Below are 23,393 nucleotides of genomic sequence, written 5' to 3' on the forward strand. Positions count from 1 at the left end.
GATTGAGATTCTCTCATATTTATATTTTGAGATCCCACACTTTCCCTTGGTGGATCTTGTGAGGATGACCAAGTTATAGCAGGTGTTTCAACTCCTGCTGTGTTCATCTTTAGAACTACAATTTTGAGATTTGCGAAAGATTCCGCAAGTTCTTGTAGATCCTCTAGACAAATCCTTTCTAAAGTTGTCATCAGATTAATTTCTTTTCTGAGACAGACTTAATGAGATTGATCATCTTTTCTTTTTCAGTCAAAGGTTTTGACACCACTCTGGCTTTCTCTTGTTGATGTAACAAAGGTTCAGTACCAAATGATGGTGGTAACCAACCTCCTGAAGTTCTTTTACTAGAACTGGGTTGTTGTTCTAGTTTTTGAATTCTTGTTTGAATATCCTTTAATAATCCAAGAATTTCTTCCTGGTATTCAAGGATTTTTTCTACTCTTTGCGGTACAAAGTATAGCATGTTGTCATAATTTTGTACTGTCTTCTGGATTTCTCTAAGATCTAAAGAGAGCTTAGAAGAATCTGGTACTATTTTCATAAACTTATTTGATTGAATCATAAGTTTACCTGAGGGTGCTGAGGATTCCCTTTCTGCTCTATATATCTAACAATAGTTAGATGTTCTTGTGTATATTCCAAAATATTGGAATAATCCTTGTAAATTATTTTTCCCGAACTTAAGTTCGAATTCATAATTTTTTCGAAATTCTCCTCCTCAAACATTTCGTTTCTTTATAATAATAAATTATATATTTGAAATAAATTAACATTTAGCTCTGATACCATTTTGAAAGCACGGGAATCAATTAAAATCAAAATAGAAGATAAGAGTATTTTTGGCATTTTAAAATACTCTTTCTCTCTCTCCAGAGAGCTGAGGCAAAACTCACTTAGGTTTAGGGACTGGACTTGAATTCTCCCGTATAAAATTTAATTTTTGTTAAAAATAATAATTTAATGCATTGGTCATTAAATTTTTTATAAGTATAATAATATAATATATGATTTCTGGAATAAAAAAATTATGAATTGAATAAGCAATTCAAAGTTCATACAATTTTCTGTAGCACTCGACAACACAAAATGCATTCATTACAAATGAAATCCGGTCCATCGTTGAAAACTGTATGCATCACTTCCTTGAGACACTGCCAATCCAATCCCAGACCTCCCCCCTTCCCCAATCCCTCTGTAATACAATCTCCATTCATCCACATTTCCATCCATTTGAACAAGATACGGCATCCCCACGCCTTCGCAATCCCACCCGCCATCCGAGGATTGCTCGAAAACAGGACACTCTTGCAGCCTCTCCCAATTCTTCAATCCATCCGAGGAAACCGCCATTCCAATGCTCCTTTTACCATTCAAAGCAACACCTTCATAAACCATCAAATACCTACCATCTTTCTTGTTTATCGAAACACGAGGATTAACTATCCCGCACTCATCATACGCCCCAATGGCACCCCCTCCCATTATCTTTCCTAGCTTCAACCACCTTATCCCATCCCTAGACCGCGCGATGCCGACGGCGAAGTGCCCAGTTTGAACATCAAATGAGTAATAGTACATTCTAAGATCACCGTTCGAATGGAAGACAACTTGCGGAGAGGCAATGAACGATGAATCCCACTCACCATCCGAACCGACGTCGAGCAATGCTCCACTATGATGTTCCCCTTCAATCCTAGCCCAATGCCTCCCATCTTGGCTCATAGCTAACCCAGGCAACGACTTAAGAATCTCGCCACCAGTAACTTCTTGGTCATCATTGTCAACACCAAATCGAACCCTTTCTGGATTCTTGAAACTGAATGGAATGCAATGGCTGAAAGCTCCAATCTTTTCGGATTTAAAACCTGTGTAATACAACCAGTAAACAGCACTATTCGCTCTCACCTTGCTGCTAGACATTACAGAAACTTCGCAAGGCCTTATACTATGAGTATCAAATGCCCACCAATCTTCACTACTCTTCATGACCAACCCCACATCGGCATTTGATCGAACAGGTTCCGTTCCTCTCTCCCAGTGAACACCATTACTCGAGACAGCCAATCCAATCGAATCACAACCCGAATTCTCACTACATGTCCCATAATACCACATATACCACCTCTCTTCCTCATCACTCAGGTACCTCTTCACCACAGGAGAACCAATTTCAAGACCGTCCCATGAATTCTTGGACCCTAAATCAAAGACTAAACCCCTCGAGAACGAAAGATTCGAAGGAACAGCTTCACTTGAAGTGGGTACCGCTTGCCTTGGGATTCTTGAATCCAAAGTGGGCTGCTCAGCAGCAGAACTTTCATTCGTCGCGTTACCATTGTTTATGCTTGATTTTGCAGAGCAGTAGGCGAGAAATTGGGGTGGATTTTTACATCCAGAACTGAGAAGAATGCTGGAAAAGTGATGATATGTGAATCTAGGTATGGTTTGAACGAGTTTGGTTGTCGAAATAGCTGAGCTAGCGGGTGTCAACAGAGGTTGAGTTACTGCGGCGGCTTCCATTGATGGAGAAGATCTGTGTGAGGACCAATTGAATTTTGACATTTTTTCTTGGACTGGTCTAACTCGGAAGCAAGACTCGCATTCCATATTTTTCTAAATTCAATATATTTCTATAAATAGATCTATTTTCGTAAATCGGGTTAAATCAAATATTTATATCATAAAATTGACACGTGTGATTTTTTTACAAGATTTTTTATGTTTGTATAAGTGCTCAAATTGTATATCTCGACTATTTCTACTACGTCGTATATTTCCATATTAAAAAAATATATATTTCGAAACCAACATTTTAGACAACCATGCTATTATTATATTTATATAGATTTAGTAATTAGAAAACAAAAATTACAGTCTAAATAACTATAGAAGGTCATTGTTCAACAAATACTTTTTTGGTCCTTTCCTTTTGTTGTGTTTGGAGTAAAATTTAAGTTTTCAAATTCATCTTTATTGATTTATTTCATTTTTCTAGTTGAAAAGTATTATTGTTAAGTATGTTTTTATCCACTAGTCTATACTTTCACATCATTAAGCTTTTTCTATAAGACAAAATTAATAATGTTTCAGAAATATTTTTTTGATTTATTTTTTGAAGGAGACCAAGCTAAAATATATTATACTAATCAATTTTTTGGGGGGAGAAATATTTTTTTGTCCATTATTTTGTTCAATTTTGAATTTTATTAATTAAATTTTCAATATTTGATTTTGATATATGAAAACTGTTCATATTGTATCAATGATAATGACGTGAGTCTCATATAGCCACCCGCCCACACCAAAGACTGGAATGGGCTCAAGCCCAGTCTTAACTTTTTATTAGTTATATTATCTATATTATTATATATTATATTATTAATTGTGAGATTTTTAGAGTAACTATTTTAAAAAAATTAAAATATTTAATTTTATAATTATCTTTATTATTGTATTAAAAGCTTTCTCAAATCACTCCATATTTTACATAGAAAAAAATTTAAACAAAACTTCTCTTTTAAATCGAACTATTCTAAATTGAAAATAATTTCATATTAGTTGTTTAGTTTTATTTGATCAAATTAAAAAAAATAATAATACAAATAACTTGTTGTATCTTTTACTAATATATATAATTGTAGTCTAGACTAATTTTGTTAATTAGTCCAAGACTTGGTCCAATAATGCATTTTTTAAAATATATTTGTGTAGATTTGGTCCAGTCAACTTTCCAAAAGATATTTATGGGATTTGGGGGGTTTGATTTATAAAATTATGTTTCAAATAAAGCTAAAGCGAATGAAACAATCACACACATGTTGAAATATTATTTAAAAATGTGTTAAATATTTGTGTTGAAAATGTGAATGTTGAATGTTGAATGTTGAAAATTAGGTAGGTGTTGAATATTGAAAATTAGTGTGTGATGATGTAGGTAATGATGTATTTTATTTTTGGATTATTTGTAAAAATTTTCTATAAATAGATCTCTCATTTGTGAAGAAAATCACAATTGAGTTGAGAGAAAAATATTATAAAGTGTGTAGTGTGATAATTTTGAGAGTTTGAGATTTTTACTTTTTTACCGTAAATTTTTACTTTTTCACAACACGTTATCAGCACGAAGCTCTAAAAGTCCTCCATATTTTTCCAAGCTCCGAACAGAAGAAAAAGGTAACAAAAGTAATAATATTTATTTTACTGTTATTTATTTATTGTTTATATATGTAATATATAATATAATGTTATTGTTAGAAATAATAAAAATAATTTTTTCAAAAACTTGTTATAAATCCTGGGAGGATGTTAAGACGACATCCCACACTCCCGGTAAGGGATACGACAAGTATAAAAGCCTATAAGGTTTTTTAAACAAAATAACTTATGACACCTAATTATAATAATGTGATATGATATACATAATTATTTAAATATGACTAATATTATATACACCATATTATTACCATAAAATTATACAAATACATACATTTATTTTCTTATACACCAACGGTAATAAACGGTAACAAAACGGCTAGTTTTTGCTCTATAAATACAATCTCACAAATACATTCAATCACTCCAACTTTCTCTTCTTCTCTAAAAATTATTCTTCATCAAATTTTCGAAGAAAAAAAGAAGATGGCTTTCACGAGGTTATTTTTAATTATTTTGGTTATCATACTCACCAGTCTTGTATTTATCGGAGAATATCCTCCTCGTGTGTTTTCTTTATTTTTACGAATACTTGTACTTGTTGTTTATCCATTACTTTGTATTGCAATATTCATTAACTAATAAAATGCATCGTAATTTTTAGTACCACCATGGCAAACTTGGCAAAGCTCGAATTCATCGCTCTTGATATTACTGGGAAAAACTATATGCCATGGACTCTTGATGTAGAAATGCATCTTGAGTCATTGGGTCTAAGCGAGACCATTAAAGAAAATGGTATATCTTCATCACAAGAAAAAGCAAAAGCTATAATATTTTTACGACGACACCTTGATGAAGGTTTAAAATGTGAATATCTCATCGAAAAAGATCCCATGGCTCTGTGGAAAGGATTAAAAGAGAGATTTGAACATATAAGGGAAGTTATACTTCCGACCGCCCGTGATGAATGGAATATGTTAAGATTCCAAGACTTTAAAAAAGTCAGTGATTACAATTCAGCGATGTATAGAATAATCTCGCAGTTAAAATTTTGTGGACATGAGGTTACAGAATCGGAAATGCTTGAAAAAACATTTTCCACGTTTCACGCATCAAATATAACACTACAGCAACAATATAGAGTGCGTGGATTTGCGAGATATTCTGAACTCATCGCCTGTCTTCTTGTGGCGGAAAAGAACAACGAGCTATTAATGAGAAATCATCAGTCCCGACCCACTGGATCAACAGCATTTCCAGAAGTAAATGCTGTAAGCAAAAATGAATTTAAACCTGGAAACCAAAATCAAAGTTACAGACAAGATTTTGGTCGAGGACAAAATCGAGGTCGTGGTCGTGGTCGTGGACGTGGACGTGGACGTGGAAGTGGTCGTGGTCGTGGACGCGGCCGTGGTTTTGAAAATAATCGAGATAGTTATTTCTATAACTCATCTCAAAAGAACGTCCCAAACCACCCACCGAAAAGGCATCAAGAGAATATGAGTGTTAATGAGAATCACTCAAAAAGATTTGAAAGTTCTTGTTTCAGATGTGGTACTCCAGGACATTGGTCCCGTATTTGTCGAGCCCCTGAGCACCTTTGTAAACTTTATAAAGAATCAATAAAGGGGAAAGAAAAGGAGACCAACTTTACTGAACACAGTGAACCTTTGAGTGGTTCAACTCATTTTGATGCTGGAGATTTTCTGATTGATTTCTCAGATAATGATCAATTTGATGGTGGAATAAATATGTAAAATATTTTATTTTTTATGTATTCGTATGATAATGTTTTATAGTGTGTTATATTGTATTGTATTTTATTGTCAATAATTTTATTTCATTGCATATTTTTTTGAAGTTCAAATATGGAAAATGCTACGAACCAAGCTGAAGTTTGCATACCTGATAGTGGTACAACGCACACTATCCTCCGAGATAAAAGATATTTCTTGGAACTAAAACCAACAAAAACAACGGTGAATACAATATCAGGTCCTGTAGACTTGATTAAAGGATGTGGTAAAGCACAATTTTTGTTACCTAATGGTACAAAATTTTTGATCAATGATGCTTTATATTCACCACAATCGAAAAGAAATTTGTTGAGTTTTAATGATATATATTCCCATGGGTATGATACTCAAACAATGAATGAAGGGAATGAGAAATATATGTGTCTTACCACATATAAATCAGGAAAGAAATATGTGATTGAAAAACTACCAATGCTCCCTACTGGATTGCATTATACACATATACGTCCCATTGAATCAAACATGGTAATTGATAATTCTTCAATATTAACCAATTGGCATGATCGATTAGGACATCCTGGTTCAACAATGATGCGAAGAATTATAGAAAATACACATGGTCATCCATTGAAAGACCAGAAGATCTTTCAGAATAATAAGTTTCAATGTAAAGCATGTTCTCTTGGAAAACTTATTATAAGACCATCACCAGCCAAAATCCAAACTGAATCACCAATGTTTCTTGAACGTATTCAGGGTGATATTTGTGGACCAATCCATCCACCATGTGGACCATTCAGATACTTTATGGTATTGATTGATGCCTCCAGCAGATGGTCACATGTATGTTTATTGTCAACTCGAAATGTTGCATTTGCAAGATTACTTGCTCAAATAATAAAATTGAGGAATCAATTTCCCGATTATACAATCAAGAAAATTAGACTTGATAATGCTGGTGAATTTACTTCCCAGACTTTCAATGATTATTGTATGTCTATGGGAATCATTGTTGAGCATCCTGTTGCTCATGTACATACTCAAAATGGATTGGCTGAATCATTGATTAAACGTCTGCAAATGATTGCTAGACCAATGATTATGAAAACAAAGCTCCCTATTTCTATATGGGGACATGCAATTTTACATGCTGCTTCATTAATTCGCATCAGACCAAGTGCATATCATAAATACTCCCCATTGCAGCTTGCATTTGGTAAAGAACCAGACATTTCTCATCTGAGAATTTTTGGATGTATGGTGTATGTGCCTATTGCACCACCTCAACGAAAGAAAATGGGACCTCAAAGAAAGATTGGAATTTATATTGGTTATGATAGTCCATCGATCATTCGATATCTTGAACCACAGACAGGCGACGTGTTCACAGCACGTTTTGCTGATTGTCATTTTAATGAGGAAATCTTCCCAATGTTAGGGGGAGAACAGAAACATACCGAAAAAGAAATTACATGGTATGTATCATCATTGTTACATCTGGATCCAAGAACAAAACAATGTGAAAAAGATGTACAGCAAATTGTGCACTTGCAAAGAATAGCAAATCAAATACCAGATGCATTTGCAGACACAAAAGGGGTAACTAAATCATATATACATGCTGCAAATGCCCCTGCTCGAATTGAAATTCCGAAGAAACAAATTGAAGATAGTCATGATGTCATTAAACGCCTGAAGCGTGGAAGGCCAGTTGGTTCCAAGGATAAAAATCCTCGAAAAAGAAAATTCATAGAGAAACACAATGATCACAAAATAGAGAATGATGTTCCTGAAGAAACACATAATGATCACAAAATAGAGAATGATGTTCCTGAAGAAACACATGATGATGAAAATGTTTTGTCAGAACCACAAACTGACGAGAATCATGAAATCTCTATCAATTATATTAATACTGGAAAAATATGGAACCGAAAAGATATAGAAGAAATTGATGATATATTTTCTTATAATGTGGCAATCGACATCATAAATGATAATGAAGATCATGAACCAAAATCTTTTGGTGAATGTAAAAATCGGCAGGATTGGATAAAATGGAAAGATGCCATCCAGGTTGAATTGGATTCGCTAAATAAACGTAATGTTTTTGGACCTATAGTCCTTACACCTGAAGGTGTAAAACCTGTTGGATACAAATGGGTTTTTATTCGAAAGCGAAATGAGAAAAATGAAATAGTAAGATATAAAGCTCGACTTGTTGCACAAGGTTTTTCTCAAAGGCCTGGAATTGATTATGAAGAAACGTATTCTCCTGTGATGGATGCAATTACGTTTCGGTATTTGATTAGCTTGGCAGTATCTGAAAATTTAGAAATGCGTCTTATGGATGTTGTTACAGCCTACTTATATGGATCACTTGATAGTAATATATATATGAAAATCCCTGAAGGATTTAAGATGCCTGAAGCACAAAGTTCAAAACCCAGAGAATGTTATTCTGTGAAATTACTAAGATCATTATATGGGTTGAAGCAATCCGGCAGAATGTGGTATAATAGGCTAAGTGATCACTTGATGAAAAAGGGATATGTAAATAATTCAATATGCCCTTGTGTTTTCATTAAGAAAACAACATCCGGATGCGTAATTATTGCTGTATATGTTGATGATTTAAACATCATTGGAACAAATAAGGAAATTCAAGAAGTTGTGTCATACTTGAAAGAAGAATTTGAAATGAAGGATCTTGGAAAAACCAAGTATTGTCTGGGTTTACAAATTGAACAAAAAGAATGTGGAATATTTGTTCACCAGACAAATTATACAGAAAAGATCCTTAAACGTTTTAATATGGACAAATCAAATCCTTTAAGTACTCCAATGGTTGTTAGATCATTAAACATAGAAAAGGATCCATTCCGTCCATGTGAAGATGATGAAGATATTCTTGGTCCAGAAGTACCATATCTAAGTGCTATCGGTGCCCTTATGTATCTTACAAATTGTACAAGGCCTGATATATCTTTTGCCGTAAATTTATTGGCAAGATTTAGCACATATCCAACAAAGAGACATTGGAACGGAATTAAACATATATTCCGTTATCTACGAGGAACGACAGACTTGGGACTTTTGTATTCAAAAGATGCTAATCCAAGTATAATTGGTTATGCCGATGCTGGATACTTATCTGATCCACACAAAGCACGTTCTCAAACTGGATATGTATTTACTCGTGGAGGCACTGCAATTTCTTGGCGTTCACAGAAACAAACACTTGTAACAACTTCATCAAATCATGCCGAGATTATTGCACTACATGAAGCAAGCCGTGAATGTGTGTGGTTAAAATCAATGACTCAACATATCCAAATCTCATGCGGATTATCATTCGACGAGAAGCCTGTGATACTATATGAAGATAATGCTGCATGTGTTGCTCAAATGAAAGAAGGATACATAAAAAGCGACAGAACTAAACATATTCCTCCTAAGTTCTTCGCATTCACCAAGGAGCTTGAGAAGAATAAATGTATTGATGTTCGTCACATTCAATCAAGTGAAAACTCATCAGATCTCTTCACAAAGGCACTTCCTACGACAATATTCAGAAAGCACATATATAATATTGGGATGCGCAATCTACGAAATTTGTGAAGAATTGTTCGTGTCAACATGAGGGGGAGTTTACGTGACTGCACTCTTTTTCCCTTACTATGGTTTTTATCCCAATGGGTTTTTCCTAGTAAGGTTTTTAACGAGGCAGTATAAAAACACGTAATGTATACAATCATTATGATCATCATCACAAGGGGGAGTGTTGAAATATTATTTAAAAATGTGTTAAATATTTGTGTTGAAAATGTGAATGTTGAATGTTGAAAATTAGGTAAAATTAGGTGTTGAATATTGAAAATTAGTGTGTGATGATGTAGGTAATGATGTATTTTATTTTTGGATTATTTGTAAAAATTTTCTATAAATAGATCTCTCATTTGTGAAGAAAATCACAATTGAGTTGAGAGAAAAATATTATAAAGTGTGTAGTGTGATAATTTTGAGAGTTTGAGATTTTTACTTTTTTACCGTAAATTTTTACTTTTTCACAACAACACATTTTTTTTATGTCATTTTCTTACTCAAGGTTTTTCCACTTACTTCAAAAGTTCATTTTTTATCTGTATTTTTGTGTTTTTTAAATTAGATTTTGTTGTTCTTGAACTGCTTGATTTAATTGATGCGTGCAATGGTAGGTTTCTTAAAATTATTGTGAATTGGACATAATTGGACTTTTCTGATTTTTCTAAATGATTTCATTTAGTTTCTATTATTTTAGATGTCATTTTTTGCATTTTCATTCATTTAAAAATGGAAATTATGTGATGTGTGTAAAGCCCTATAAATTAATTATCCAATAATTTTATATAATTAGAATAATTATTGAGTTTATTGCATAAAATAATTAATTATGTCAAATGTTTATTTAGAAGTGTGTTAAAAATATATAATATCAGATATTTAAACGATATAAAACATATCTGGAGTTTAACTAACACACTAGAGAAAAATAAATATAAAATTGGATTAAATGAACATGAGTTACTATTTTTAGCAACCAATTTATATTAATTAATATACAAATACATACATTTACATAAATAGAAAATGGAAGAAGAAGAAATTAGAAACCCAAGTCCCAATGTCGCAACCTTTCTCCCCCAAACACACTGTCTCCTCCCCTGCGCTCAATTTTTCCACCATCGTGTCCAACATCTCCCATTGCCTTGCTGCTCCTTGCCAGCCGGAGAAGCACTTTTGATCTTCCCTGAAGCTAGTATTAGAGTAGATGTCCTGCAAGCCAATTGTTGGCTAGAGATTTTATTGACTCAGTTGTAATAAACAATCTTTATTTTAATATAATTTAACTTTTAATTGTTTCGTTTCACTTTATCTGTATACCCATGCGATCAGCATAGATAAAGTCCTTGATTATGCTTTAATACAAATGAATCGTAATTCGATTTTGAAACTCATTTGTAAACAATGCATATTCTAAATTCGTTCCTAGTCGATTCAGCCACCTAAAACATGGATAAAGGTCGCTTGAGCTCGAGACTAGCATATGTGATGTTGTGTACTGCGTTTCTTGGTGAGGGCATAAAGATGTCCAAACATGCAGATGGGTAGTCATATGATGATTATACCGAACAACCCTCCCTCGGACTTTCCAAGTGGTTATCATTCATCGAGATGATAAGTCCGTGGTTATGATTGTACATCATTAATCCTTACGATCCGGGACAACACTGAGGCTCTATATGCTAGGGCTGTGCTTTGACTCATTTACGGGGCTCCAGGAGAGTCATCAGCTGGCGAGGTTGGGTACAGTTGCGACACGCCGACACATATAGGAGCCAGTGCATTGTAGTCGGGGATTCACAGCTCACCTACGGGTGTGGATATCCTATGTGATCTGATGAAATAATAGTGTGTGGAATCTCTGGTCAGAGTATGATATGTACATTGGAGAAGGAGTTCTCCAATAGCACATGCGATGTCACTATTTATATGTGTCACATAGTTATCGAATTAATATGTAACCCTCGATGAACCAATGGTTGCAGATTCGATCGGGATATATGAGATGAAGGGACCGTACTGTACATTAATCATAACCGACTGGTTCTTGCAGACACTATCAGTGATACCTAGGGAATCATGGGACGATGCTACTAGACGCTCTTACCATGGTTCGATGGGTTTAATCAGAAATATGATTTTCTGACATTCTCATGATCAATTGTTGATACATAGAATGGGGCAAATAAGGGTAAGCCCGAATAAAGGATTATGTCCTAATCACATGGAGTTTTAAACTCACGGCTAGCTGTATACCTGAACCATTGAGGGTCACACAAGCACTGGATCGTTTGTTCCCGTTGAAAGAATAAATTCAAGGAGTTGAATTTATATTATGATATAGTAAATTCAAAGAGTTGAATTTGTGATAATTAAATTTTGAGAAAATAAATTCAAGGAGTTGAATTTATGAGATAGTAAATTCAAGAAGTTGAATTTATAAAATTTGGAGAGAATAAATTCAAGGAGTTGAATTTATAAAATTTGAGAATTTAATTTATTAAACTCAAATGTTGAGTTTATTAAATATTAAATTTTGGGGGTGATAAATTCAAGGAGTTGAATTTATAATTTAAATATTAAATTCAAATGTTGAATTTATGATGAATTTAATTTATTAAACTCAAAAGTTGAGTTTATTAAATATTAAATTTTGGAGGTAATAATTTCAAGAAGTTGAATTTATAATTTAAATATTAAATTCAAATGTTGAATTTATAGGGGATTTAAAATAAATGTAATGGATATATGTATAATGGGCTTGTAGGAGTACAAGACCAACATACATATTATTAATGTTCTTAATTGGACTTTAAAAGATTAATTAATTAATTAAACTAGTTGGACTAGAATAATTAATTGATTAAGCCCATTAAGTATTTAATTTTATTAATGGGTCCTAAGCTTATATATATGTGTTTTAAGCTTAAGGTTAAAAATAATTCATTCACAATTTTTCAAAAACCCTAGCCTCATTCTCCTTTGTGATTTTTCGAAAATCACAAGTCCTCTCCCTCTAAATATTTCGATCATCTTGAATTAATTTTGGGGTTGAGCCGTCTCTCGATTTTTTAATCTCCAACGTTAAAAGTTATTTCAAATAATCTTGTGCTATTTGGAAGAGGAACAAATCTTCTAGTCGTGGACCTGATTAGGAGGATTAAAGAAAGAAGATTTGAAGAACGTACGTGGGATTTACAACAAGAGCTACGTTCGCTTATATCGGCGTAGTTGGAGTCAAGTGAAAATTGTTCACTAAAAGTAAAAGTTTTAAACATCCTATGTATGTTTAATCATAAAACCATACGTGTGCTCAAAACAAATATATTTTGATTGTCAAAATAAAATAAAAATTTTAAAACTTCCGCTGCGTTTGGGCATGAGAAAACCGAAATCCAACAGCTAGTCCAGCAGCTCAGCAACCGATTGAAGCAAGAACAAGCGAGACGCAAGTTCCCCTACTGCTGCTACTGCGTTTCTTTTTCCAGCTTCTTCCTTCTCGCCATTTTGTATTCTTTGAGGCTTTTAGAGTTTGATCATTTCATTTTATATGAGTTTATTGAAGGTAATCAATAAGCCTAGTGTTTAAAATTTATTCATGAAATTTGATTTTTGTTTCAATATTGAGATTTGTTCGTTAATATGTCTGATTTTCGTATCATTGTGCTTTATATCCGAGGAATTTGTAGTTTTGTTCAAATAGAAATTGTAGTGCTTTGTATTAGATTTCATTGTTCACTAGAATAATTGAATTTCAATAAGTTATGGATTTGATATAAATTTTTTACTCAAATGTGTCAAAACTGTATTATGTGATTGAAGTGAGAAAAAAACCTACTATATTTCGAGCATATGAGCTATGTGCACTAGGATTCTGGATATATGTTTCAGATGGAAGTTGTAGAGATTTGTGGTATATTCGAAATAAAAGAGGAATTGTTTAATTCCATGAATTAAGAATCGAGATAGTTATGCACATTTTCTTGTAACTGCTCTGTTAGCTAGTATTTCTGTCCACAAATTGGTGTGTTTCCGTGTGTTCTAGTAAAATTTGGGTATAAATGATTGCTTTTTTTTAATATGTTTTCAACTAGACAAACTTAGATATTCAATTTTTTTTTTCATTTTCAATTGGCGAATATTGACTTGAGTCAATAATGAGTTAAATATGAATTTTATATCATTGAATGTCGAATATGGAAACTGTCTCAAACCTTGCATGGATTCTGTTTCCGAGTGTAAGATCAGCTTGTTGAAATGATTGAATCTCACTTTGATGTCTTTTGATATAATATTGGGACAAAATTCTAGTAATTAAATAGTTAAATTGAATATTTAATAAATAAATTCAACTTTAGTAATTTATGGAAATAAGTTAGATTATTTAGCTTTGTTGGAGAATTATGGCTATAATATTCAACATTGAGAATTTTTTGAATTATAGTTAAATTAATTAAATTATTTGTTGTTATTGGTGAAATTATTTGGTTTTGTGAATATTTAATCATTTTAAATCGAGGATTTTGAAGGAAAGTTGATAGTTGTTGGGTCGTTGTTCAAATTCGATTAAGGTATGTTGCAGTTTGATAACATACGACGGTAAATTATAAATTATGTTTACTAGTATTTAAGTGGTTCATGTAATTTATGTGAATTATATGAATTATGTGAATTAAATCTCTTGTTGATTTATATGTTTATTTATTTGACATATTATGACATTTAGTTTATGGCATGATATTATGACATACACGTTGATTCCTATCATTCTTGTTAACCTTTGTTATATTATATTGTATTTCTGGTTATTTCAGAACCAGCTAGTGGATTTCTAGCCTAGTTATCCTTGAGACCGAAAATATGATTTTCTATTTCTTGATGTATTTTTTTGTGATATGCATTTGAAATATTGACATCGTACGTCATCTGTTATTGTGTCTTCTTGTTGTATTATTATCAGCTGTATGGATGCTGAGTCGTGGGTGTTTATTAGACACGACACAATATACCTCGCATACTTGGCGGGGCAGTTTATTTGCATGGCGATGTAGCTCCCTTGTGTGTCGTTGCTCGAGCATTTTTTCTTCTTGTTATCGTACCGTTTATTGGCTATTATTCCCCTATTGTAATTTCGACATGTTCATGCATTGCATATTTTTTTTATTATATGTTTATGGATGATTTATGATTATCGTTATTGTTGTTTTAAATGTTTTATACTAGAATCTTAACCTCAGTATTTTATACTGGGTGGGGGGCTACCGTGGCTGCTGTTGGGCACCATGGTAGGTCACCCGAGTAGTTTTGCAGTACCACACCGAGATTCTACCCATGGAGCTCGTTGGTGAGATATGATTTCTCGGTTATCAGAGTTGAAGTCACCCAATTAATCTATTTTTATTATGTCGAAGTCTGATTAGTTTTATATCATATTCTTTTTACTGAGGAGATGTACCGTGTATTTGTATGGTTATTTGGAATTGCTATGATGAGATTGTATTTAGTTTTGTTGTTGTGAGTCTTACTGGCTATATTTTAAACTACTACTTGTGAATTGTTGATTTCCTCCTTTAAACTTCGGCCTTATAAGACTATGCCATCCTAAGGTGTATGGTCGGCACTTGTGTGTGATTTTTAATGAATACAACAATGTCGTCCTTGAGTCATATTTATTTTTACAAGTATTTTAAATGTTTGGTATGCCTTATTTTATGGGGGGTCATGCCGAAATTTTTTCAAGTTCTGTTGTCTATTTTTAATTATTTTAAATCAATTTTCTGCTACAAATTTAAATCTAATCAACATTTTTTGATGATTAATTGTAATTGTAATAAATTGGCCCCACAGTGTCTGTTTTCAAGTGGTTCACTTGAAGGGTTTATAAATTTTGCTGGTTTTTAGATGTGTATTTCTGCACTTTAATTTTTGCATTTTCGAGTTCTTTTTTTTTTTTTTTTTTTTTTTTTTTAAATTTTGTTTTTTTTTTTTTTTTTTTCCTTTTATCGCAAATGAGGTCATTTTCAGTGGTTCACGTGCGATTTTTTAAATGGTGCGGTGCTCAATTACTAGAAACATCATATTTTTTTTTTCAGAGCATACTATAAAGATATCGATTTGAATGGAAGAATTTTAATATATTATATGCGAAACTCATATTTTTACAACCGCCAAGATTTTTTTGGAGTTAGCTCACGAATAAATCCTATCCATAGCGTTTAAAAAGGACTTGAAATAATCTGAAAGTTCAGTTCGTCTATGTCGTCCTTTAGATTTTAAAATTTATCGGATTAGTCAGCTCATGGTCAACAAATTTTCTTGTTATGTTCTTGGACATGACGTCGAAAATTATTGACTTGTCAGATAATCACTTCAGCAATTAGACCAAACAATCTTAAATTAAAATTTAATTCACCGAAACCAAAATTTGACAACTTAATAGACCAAAAATCTAAAATTGGACATGTTAATGCAAAAAAAAAATTTCTTTTTTTTAGGTATATAATATAAGTTAACCAAACATAATGATTATATTGAACACAAAAACTCTTATGAGACGGTCTCACGGATCAATTTCGTGAGTCGAATATCTTATTTGGGTCATCCATGAAAAGTATTACTTTTTATGCTAAGAGTATTACTTTTTTATTGTTAATATCGGTATGGTTGACCCGTCTCACAGATAAAAATTCGTGAAATCGTCTCACAACTCTATATTGAAAAGTATAAAATTGAGCGAGTTATACACATTTTTTATGAGAGATTGTATCATACAAGGTTGGGTGCATTTTGAGTCACGCTATATGTAAATTCATGAAACCTCTTGTGAGATAGTCTCAAGAGTTAATTTCGTGATACAGATCTATAACTTAACTCAATTTATTAAAAAAAATTATTTTATACTAAAAGTATTGTTTTTAATGTTATGTATGAGTTGGGTCGACCCGTCTCACGATTATAGACCCGTGAAAGCATATGAAAAGAGAAATACTCATGTAAATTTAATATTATACTCAGAATGACATTTTTCCTCTTCAAATGTGATAAAAAAAGTTAATAAAAGAAATGTAATTGGATTTAATGATATTTTTATAATTTATTACGTAAAATATAAACTTGAGTGTACGTAGTAAGTATAGATTTAATATATTTTTATTTATAAAACTTATTTTAGCAAAAAATATTACACAAATTGTTGTCCACACAAAGTTTAAATGATGTTAATTTAAAAGTACTTGTGTACATAATTTATCCTAAAGTACGTAATTCATATTAGATAGATTTTGTTAAGGAACTTGTAGGAATACGTTAGAAAATCAAATTTTGACATGTTAAAAAAAAAATCTGATTCGGGTGATTGATGGTTTCACTAAATAATAACGGGTGATCGAGAACACACAATATATATATGCATATAAGACAATAATATTATATATTGCGAGAGCAAAAACAACGTGTGTGCATAATTTACTAATATATATAATGAAGATGAGAGTGATTTATTTAAATCGAACTTAACTAAACATTTCGATGAATGCTTCATAAAATAGCATGGATATTCATCCCGGGAGATTCTTTACACATATGCTCGACTTTTTATTATTCACATTCCACCTATATATATAAATTTTGTATGTTGCAAATGATACGGCTCTATATTCTTGTTATATTCAGCGTTTGACTCAAATTTTATAATAATTGAAATTAAAAATAATCATGCAATCAATATTTTTGAATTTATTATTCTTATATTATAAATCATGTATGATCTCATCACATAAATTAAAGTGAAATATGATTAGTAAAATTAGAATATAAATAACATTAATCAGACTAAATCAATTATGATCACATAATTACATATTTACTCCATATAATGGTCGCATACTTGATAAATATTATTGAGAGGTTAATATTTTTTTTTAACCTTTGATTTGAGGATATATTTATTATAATTAGTGTTGAATTTAAAATTTCGTTTTAAATTTGTGATCTTAATGTCACTGTTAACTATGATTTCTTTTTGGAAAATTGATTATTCTAGTTTATTTCAAAGTCATAATTTTCAAAATGATCTTCTTTATTACATACTTGCATTATGTCTTATATAATTAAAAAAAATCATAAAATACCATTTCTCTATGAACACACATGTTCTATTTTCGTGATTCATTTATTTAATTATATATTATTTGTCTTTAAAAGTTGATTTAACATTTGTTCTGTTTTATTAAACCTACAGATTATCAAAAAAATCATGACAATAATCAAATCAAATATTAAAAAAATCAAAATCAAAATTAGAGCAATAAATTCTAGGCTATATATTCTAATAATTTGACATAAACAAAATTGGTAACAGAATGGGTTTGTCATAGCTCATATACCTACGCACATAGTAATATCAATATAAAATCAATTTTTTTTTGCATAAAAATTAAGTGGCAAAAAAGAAATTCATATTTGTTTAAAGAAATATGATTGATGGGCTTCACAGCCGTCTCTGTATGCACGTAATTGATGAAATAATAAATTACAGAGTTTGAGATGAAGAAATTGATTGTGATAGGGTTTAAAGGATAGTGGATATCTTTTTAATTTGATATGATAAAAAGATTATTTTAATAAATTAATTTAAATGAAGATTAAAATTAGGGGTGTCAAAATACGACACGACCCGTCAACCCGACACGACCCAACACGAAAAAAATCAGGTTCGGGTTCGGGTTGGGTGGATTCGGGTTAGTGTCATGTTAGGCGGGTTTCGGGTTGGGTCGCGGGTTGACCCGCGANAAAAAAATTTAAAAAAAATAAATAAAATCCGGGTTACGCGGGTTAGACGGGTTGAGTCGGGTTATACGGGTTCGTGTTCGGGTTGGGGGTTTTCGGGTTGCTTCGGGTTCGGGTGGAAAAAAAAAAAAAAATTTCGCGGGTTGACCCGAAACCCGACCCAACTCAACCCAACCCACCCGATTAACACCCCTAATTAAAATTAATTATAATAATGGTGTAAAGTCTATTTAAGAATTTTTTTTTGGGAGTTCAATAAAATTAATTTTAGCATTAAAAAAATGTTAAAAGTGTTGTGAAAAAGTAAAAATTTACGGTAAAAAGTAAAAATCTCAAATTCTCAAAATTATCACATTACACACTTTATAATATTTTTCTCTCAACTCAATTGTAATTTTCTTCACAAATGAGAGATCTATTTATAGAAAATTTTTACAAATAATCCAAAAATAAATTACATCATTACCTTCATCATCACACACAAATTTCAATATTCAACACCTAATTTTACCTAATTTTCAACATTCAAATATTCAATACACACATTTTAAATATTATTTTTCAACACTCCCCCTTGTGATGATGATCATAATGATTGTCTTCATTACGTGTTTTTATACTGCCTCGTTAAAAACCTTACTAGGAAAAACCCATTGGGATAAAAACCATAGTAAGGGAAAAAGAGTGCAGTCACGTAAACTCCCCCTCATGTTGACACGAACAATTCTTCACAAATTTCGTAGATTGCGCATCCCAATATTATATATGTGCTTTCTGAATATTGTCGTAGGAAGTGCCTTTGTGAAGAGATCTGATGAGTTTTCACTTGATTGAATGTGACGAACATCAATACATTTATTCTTCTCAAGCTCCTTGGTGAATGCGAAGAACTTAGGAGGAATATGTTTAGTTCTGTCGCTTTTTATGTATCCTTCTTTCATTTGAGCAACACATGCAGCATTATCTTCATATAGTATCACAGGCTTCTCGTCGAATGATAATCCGCATGAGATTTGGATATGTTGAGTCATTGATTTTAACCACACACATTCACGGCTTGCTTCATGTAGTGCAATAATCTCGGCATGATTTGATGAAGTTGTTACAAGTGTTTGTTTCTGTGAACGCCAAGAAATTGCAGTGCCTCCACGAGTAAATACATATCCAGTTTGAGAACGTGCTTTGTGTGGATCAGATAAGTATCCAGCATCGGCATAACCAATTATACTTGGATTAGCATCTTTTGAATACAAAAGTCCCAAGTCTGTCGTTCCTCGTAGATAACGGAATATATGTTTAATTCCGTTCCAATGTCTCTTTGTTGGATATGTGCTAAATCTTGCCAATAAATTTACGGCAAAAGATATATCAGGCCTTGTACAATTTGTAAGATACATAAGGGCACCGATAGCACTTAGATATGGTACTTCTGGACCAAGAATATCTTCATCATCTTCACATGGACGGAATGGATCCTTTTCTATGTTTAATGATCTAACAACCATTGGAGTACTTAAAGGATTTGATTTGTCCATATTAAAACGTTTAAGGATCTTTTCTGTATAATTTGTCTGGTGAACAAATATTCCACATTCTTTTTGTTCAATTTGTAAACCCAGACAATACTTGGTTTTTCCAAGATCCTTCATTTCAAATTCTTCTTTCAAGTATGACACAACTTCTTGAATTTCCTTATTTGTTCCAATGATGTTTAAATCATCAACATATACAGCAATAATTACGCATCCGGATGTTGTTTTCTTAATGAAAACACAAGGGCATATTGAATTATTTACATATCCCTTTTTCATCAAGTGATCACTTAGCCTATTATACCACATTCTGCCGGATTGCTTCAACCCATATAATGATCTTAGTAATTTCACAGAATAACATTCTCTGGGTTTTGAACTTTGTGCTTCAGGCATCTTAAATCCTTCAGGGATTTTCATATATATATTACTATCAAGTGATCCATATAAGTAGGCTGTAACAACATCCATAAGACGCATTTCTAAATTTTCAGATACTGCCAAGCTAATCAAATACCGAAACGTAATTGCATCCATCACAGGAGAATACGTTTCTTCATAATCAATTCCAGGCCTTTGAGAAAAACCTTGTGCAACAAGTCGAGCTTTATATCTTACTATTTCATTTTTCTCATTTCGCTTTCGAATAAAAACCCATTTGTATCCAACAGGTTTTACACCTTCAGGTGTAAGGACTATAGGTCCAAAAACATTACGTTTATTTAGCGAATCCAATTCAACCTGGATGGCATCTTTCCATTTTATCCAATCCTGCCGATTTTTACATTCACCAAAAGATTTTGGTTCATGATCTTCATTATCATTTATGATGTCGATTGCCACATTATAAGAAAATATATCATCAATTTCTTCTATATCTTTTCGGTTCCATATTTTTCCAGTATTAATATAATTGATAGAGATTTCATGATTCTCGTCAGTTTGTGGTTCTGACAAAACATTTTCATCATCATGTGTTTCTTCAGGAACATCATTCTCTATTTTGTGATCATTATGTGTTTCTTCAGGAACATCATTCTCTATTTTGTGATCATTGTGTTTCTCTATGAATTTTCTTTTTCGAGGATTTTTATCCTTGGAACCAACTGGCCTTCCACGCTTCAGGCGTTTAATGACATCATGACTATCTTCAATTTGTTTCTTCGGAATTTCAATTCGAGCAGGGGCATTTGCAGCATGTATATATGATTTAGTTACCCCTTTTGTGTCTGCAAATGCATCTGGTATTTGATTTGCTATTCTTTGCAAGTGCACAATTTGCTGTACATCTTTTTCACATTGTTTTGTTCTTGGATCCAGATGTAACAATGATGATACATACCATGTAATTTCTTTTTCGGTATGTTTCTGTTCTCCCCCTAACATTGGGAAGATTTCCTCATTAAAATGACAATCAGCAAAACGTGCTGTGAACACGTCGCCTGTCTGTGGTTCAAGATATCGAATGATCGATGGACTATCATAACCAATATAAATTCCAATCTTTCTTTGAGGTCCCATTTTCTTTCGTTGAGGTGGTGCAATAGGCACATACACCATACATCCAAAAATTCTCAGATGAAAAATGTCTGGTTCTTTACCAAATGCAAGCTGCAATGGGGAGTATTTATGATATGCACTTGGTCTGATGCGAATTAATGCAGCGGCATGTAAAATTGCATGTCCCCATATAGAAATAAGGAGCTTTGTTTTCATAATCATTGGTCTAGCAATCATTTGCAGACGTTTAATCAATGATTCAGCCAATCCATTCTGTGTATGTACATGAGGAACATGATGCTCAACAATGATTCACATAGACATACAATAATCATTGAAAGTCTGGGAAGTAAATTCACCAGCATTATCACGTCTAATTTTCTTGATTGTATAATCGGGAAATTGATTCCTCAATTTTATTATTTGAGCAAGTAATCTTGCAAATGCAACATTTCGAGTTGACAATAAGCATACACGTGACCATCTGCTGGATGCATCAATCAATACCATAAAGTATCTTAATGGTCCACATGGTGGATGAATTGATCCACAAATATCACCTTGAATACGTTCAAGAAACATTGGTGATTCAGTTTGGATTTTGGCTGGTGATGGTCTTATAATAAGTTTTCCAAGAGAACATACTTTACATTGAAACTTATTATTCTGGAAGATCTTCTGGTCTTTCAACGGATTACCATGTGTATTTTCTATCATTTTCGCATCATTGTTGAACCAAGATGTCCTAATCGATCATGCCAATTGGTTAATATTGAAGAATTATCAACTACCATGTTTGATTCAATGGGACGTATATGTGTATAATGCAATCCTGTAGGGAGCATTGATAGTTTTTCAATCACATATTTCTTTCCTTATTTATATGTGGTAAGACACATATATTTCTCATTCTCTTCATTCATTGTTTGAGTATCATACCCATGGGAATATATATCATTAAAACTCAACAAATTTCTTTTCGATTGTGGTGAATATAAAGCATCATTGATCAAAAATTTTGTACCATTAGGTAACAAAAATTGTGCTTTACCACATCCTTTAATCAAGTCTACAGGACCTGATATTGTATTCACCGTTGTTTTTGTTGGTTTTAGTTCCAAGAAATATCTTTTATCTCGGAGGATAGTGTGCGTTGTACCACTATCGGGTATGCAAACTTCAGCTTTGCTCATAGCATTTTCCATATTTGAACTTCAAAAAATATGCAATGAAAAAAAATTAATGACAATACATATGTAAATATAACACATATCATAATTGTACAATAAAACATTATCATATAAATACATGAAAAATAAATTATTGTACATTTATATTCTACCACTATATTGTTCATTTTCAGAGAAATCATTGAGAAAATCTGCAGCATCAATATTGTTCATTTCTATCCCACCAACATATTGATCATTTCCAGATAAATCATTCATAAAATCAGCAGCATCAAAATGAGTTTAATCACTCAAACGGTCACTTCGCTCAGTGAAGTTGGTCTCTTTTTCTTTCCCCTTTATCGATTCTTTATAGAGCTTGCAAAGGTGCTCAGGGGCTCGACAAATACGAGACCAATGTCCTGGAGTGCCGCATCTGAAACAAGAACTTTCAAATCTTTTCGAGTGATTTTCATTAACACTCATGTTCTCATGATGCCTTTTCTGTGGGTGGTTCGTGACGCCCTTTTGAGATGAGTTATAAAAATAACTATCTCTATTGTTTTCAAAACCACGGCCTCGACCACGACCACGTCCACGACCTCGACCTCGACCTCTACCTCGACCAAAACCTTGTCTTTGAATTTGATTTTGGTTTCCAGGTTTAAATTCATTTTTACTTACATCATTTACTTCTGGAAATGCTGATGCNTGAAAAAACATTTTCCACGTTTCACGCATCAAATATAACTTTACAGCAACAATATAGAGTGCGTGGATTTGCGAGATATTCTGAGCTCATCGCCTGTGTTCTTGTGGCGGAAAAAAACAACGAGCTACTAATGAGAAATCATCAGTCCCGACCCACTGGATCATCAGCATTTCCAGAA

The 23,393-nt window shown here is 32.5% G+C and overlaps 1 protein-coding gene across 1 annotated transcript; it reads right to left on the reverse strand.

The window, feature by feature from the left end:
• Positions 1-1,016: 1,016 nt before the first annotated feature.
• Positions 1,017-2,592, reverse strand: LOC140975380 (uncharacterized). The gene has a single exon (XM_073439067.1). It carries the CDS (start codon positions 2,560-2,562, stop codon positions 1,096-1,098), a length of 1,467 nt encoding a protein of 488 aa, XP_073295168.1. The 5' UTR covers positions 2,563-2,592; the 3' UTR covers positions 1,017-1,095.
• Between the last annotated feature and the right edge of the window lie 20,801 nt (positions 2,593-23,393).

The sequence above is a fragment of the Primulina huaijiensis genome, chromosome 4 (genome assembly GCF_012295235.1).
Source record: "Primulina huaijiensis isolate GDHJ02 chromosome 4, ASM1229523v2, whole genome shotgun sequence".
Classification (NCBI taxonomy): Eukaryota; Viridiplantae; Streptophyta; class Magnoliopsida; order Lamiales; family Gesneriaceae; genus Primulina; species Primulina huaijiensis.

What these genes read in the sequence shown, in the direction of transcription:
- LOC140975380 (XM_073439067.1), bottom strand. Translation starts at nt 2,562, where the DNA reads ATGTCAAAATTCAATTGGTCCTCACACAGATCTTCTCCATCAATGGAA.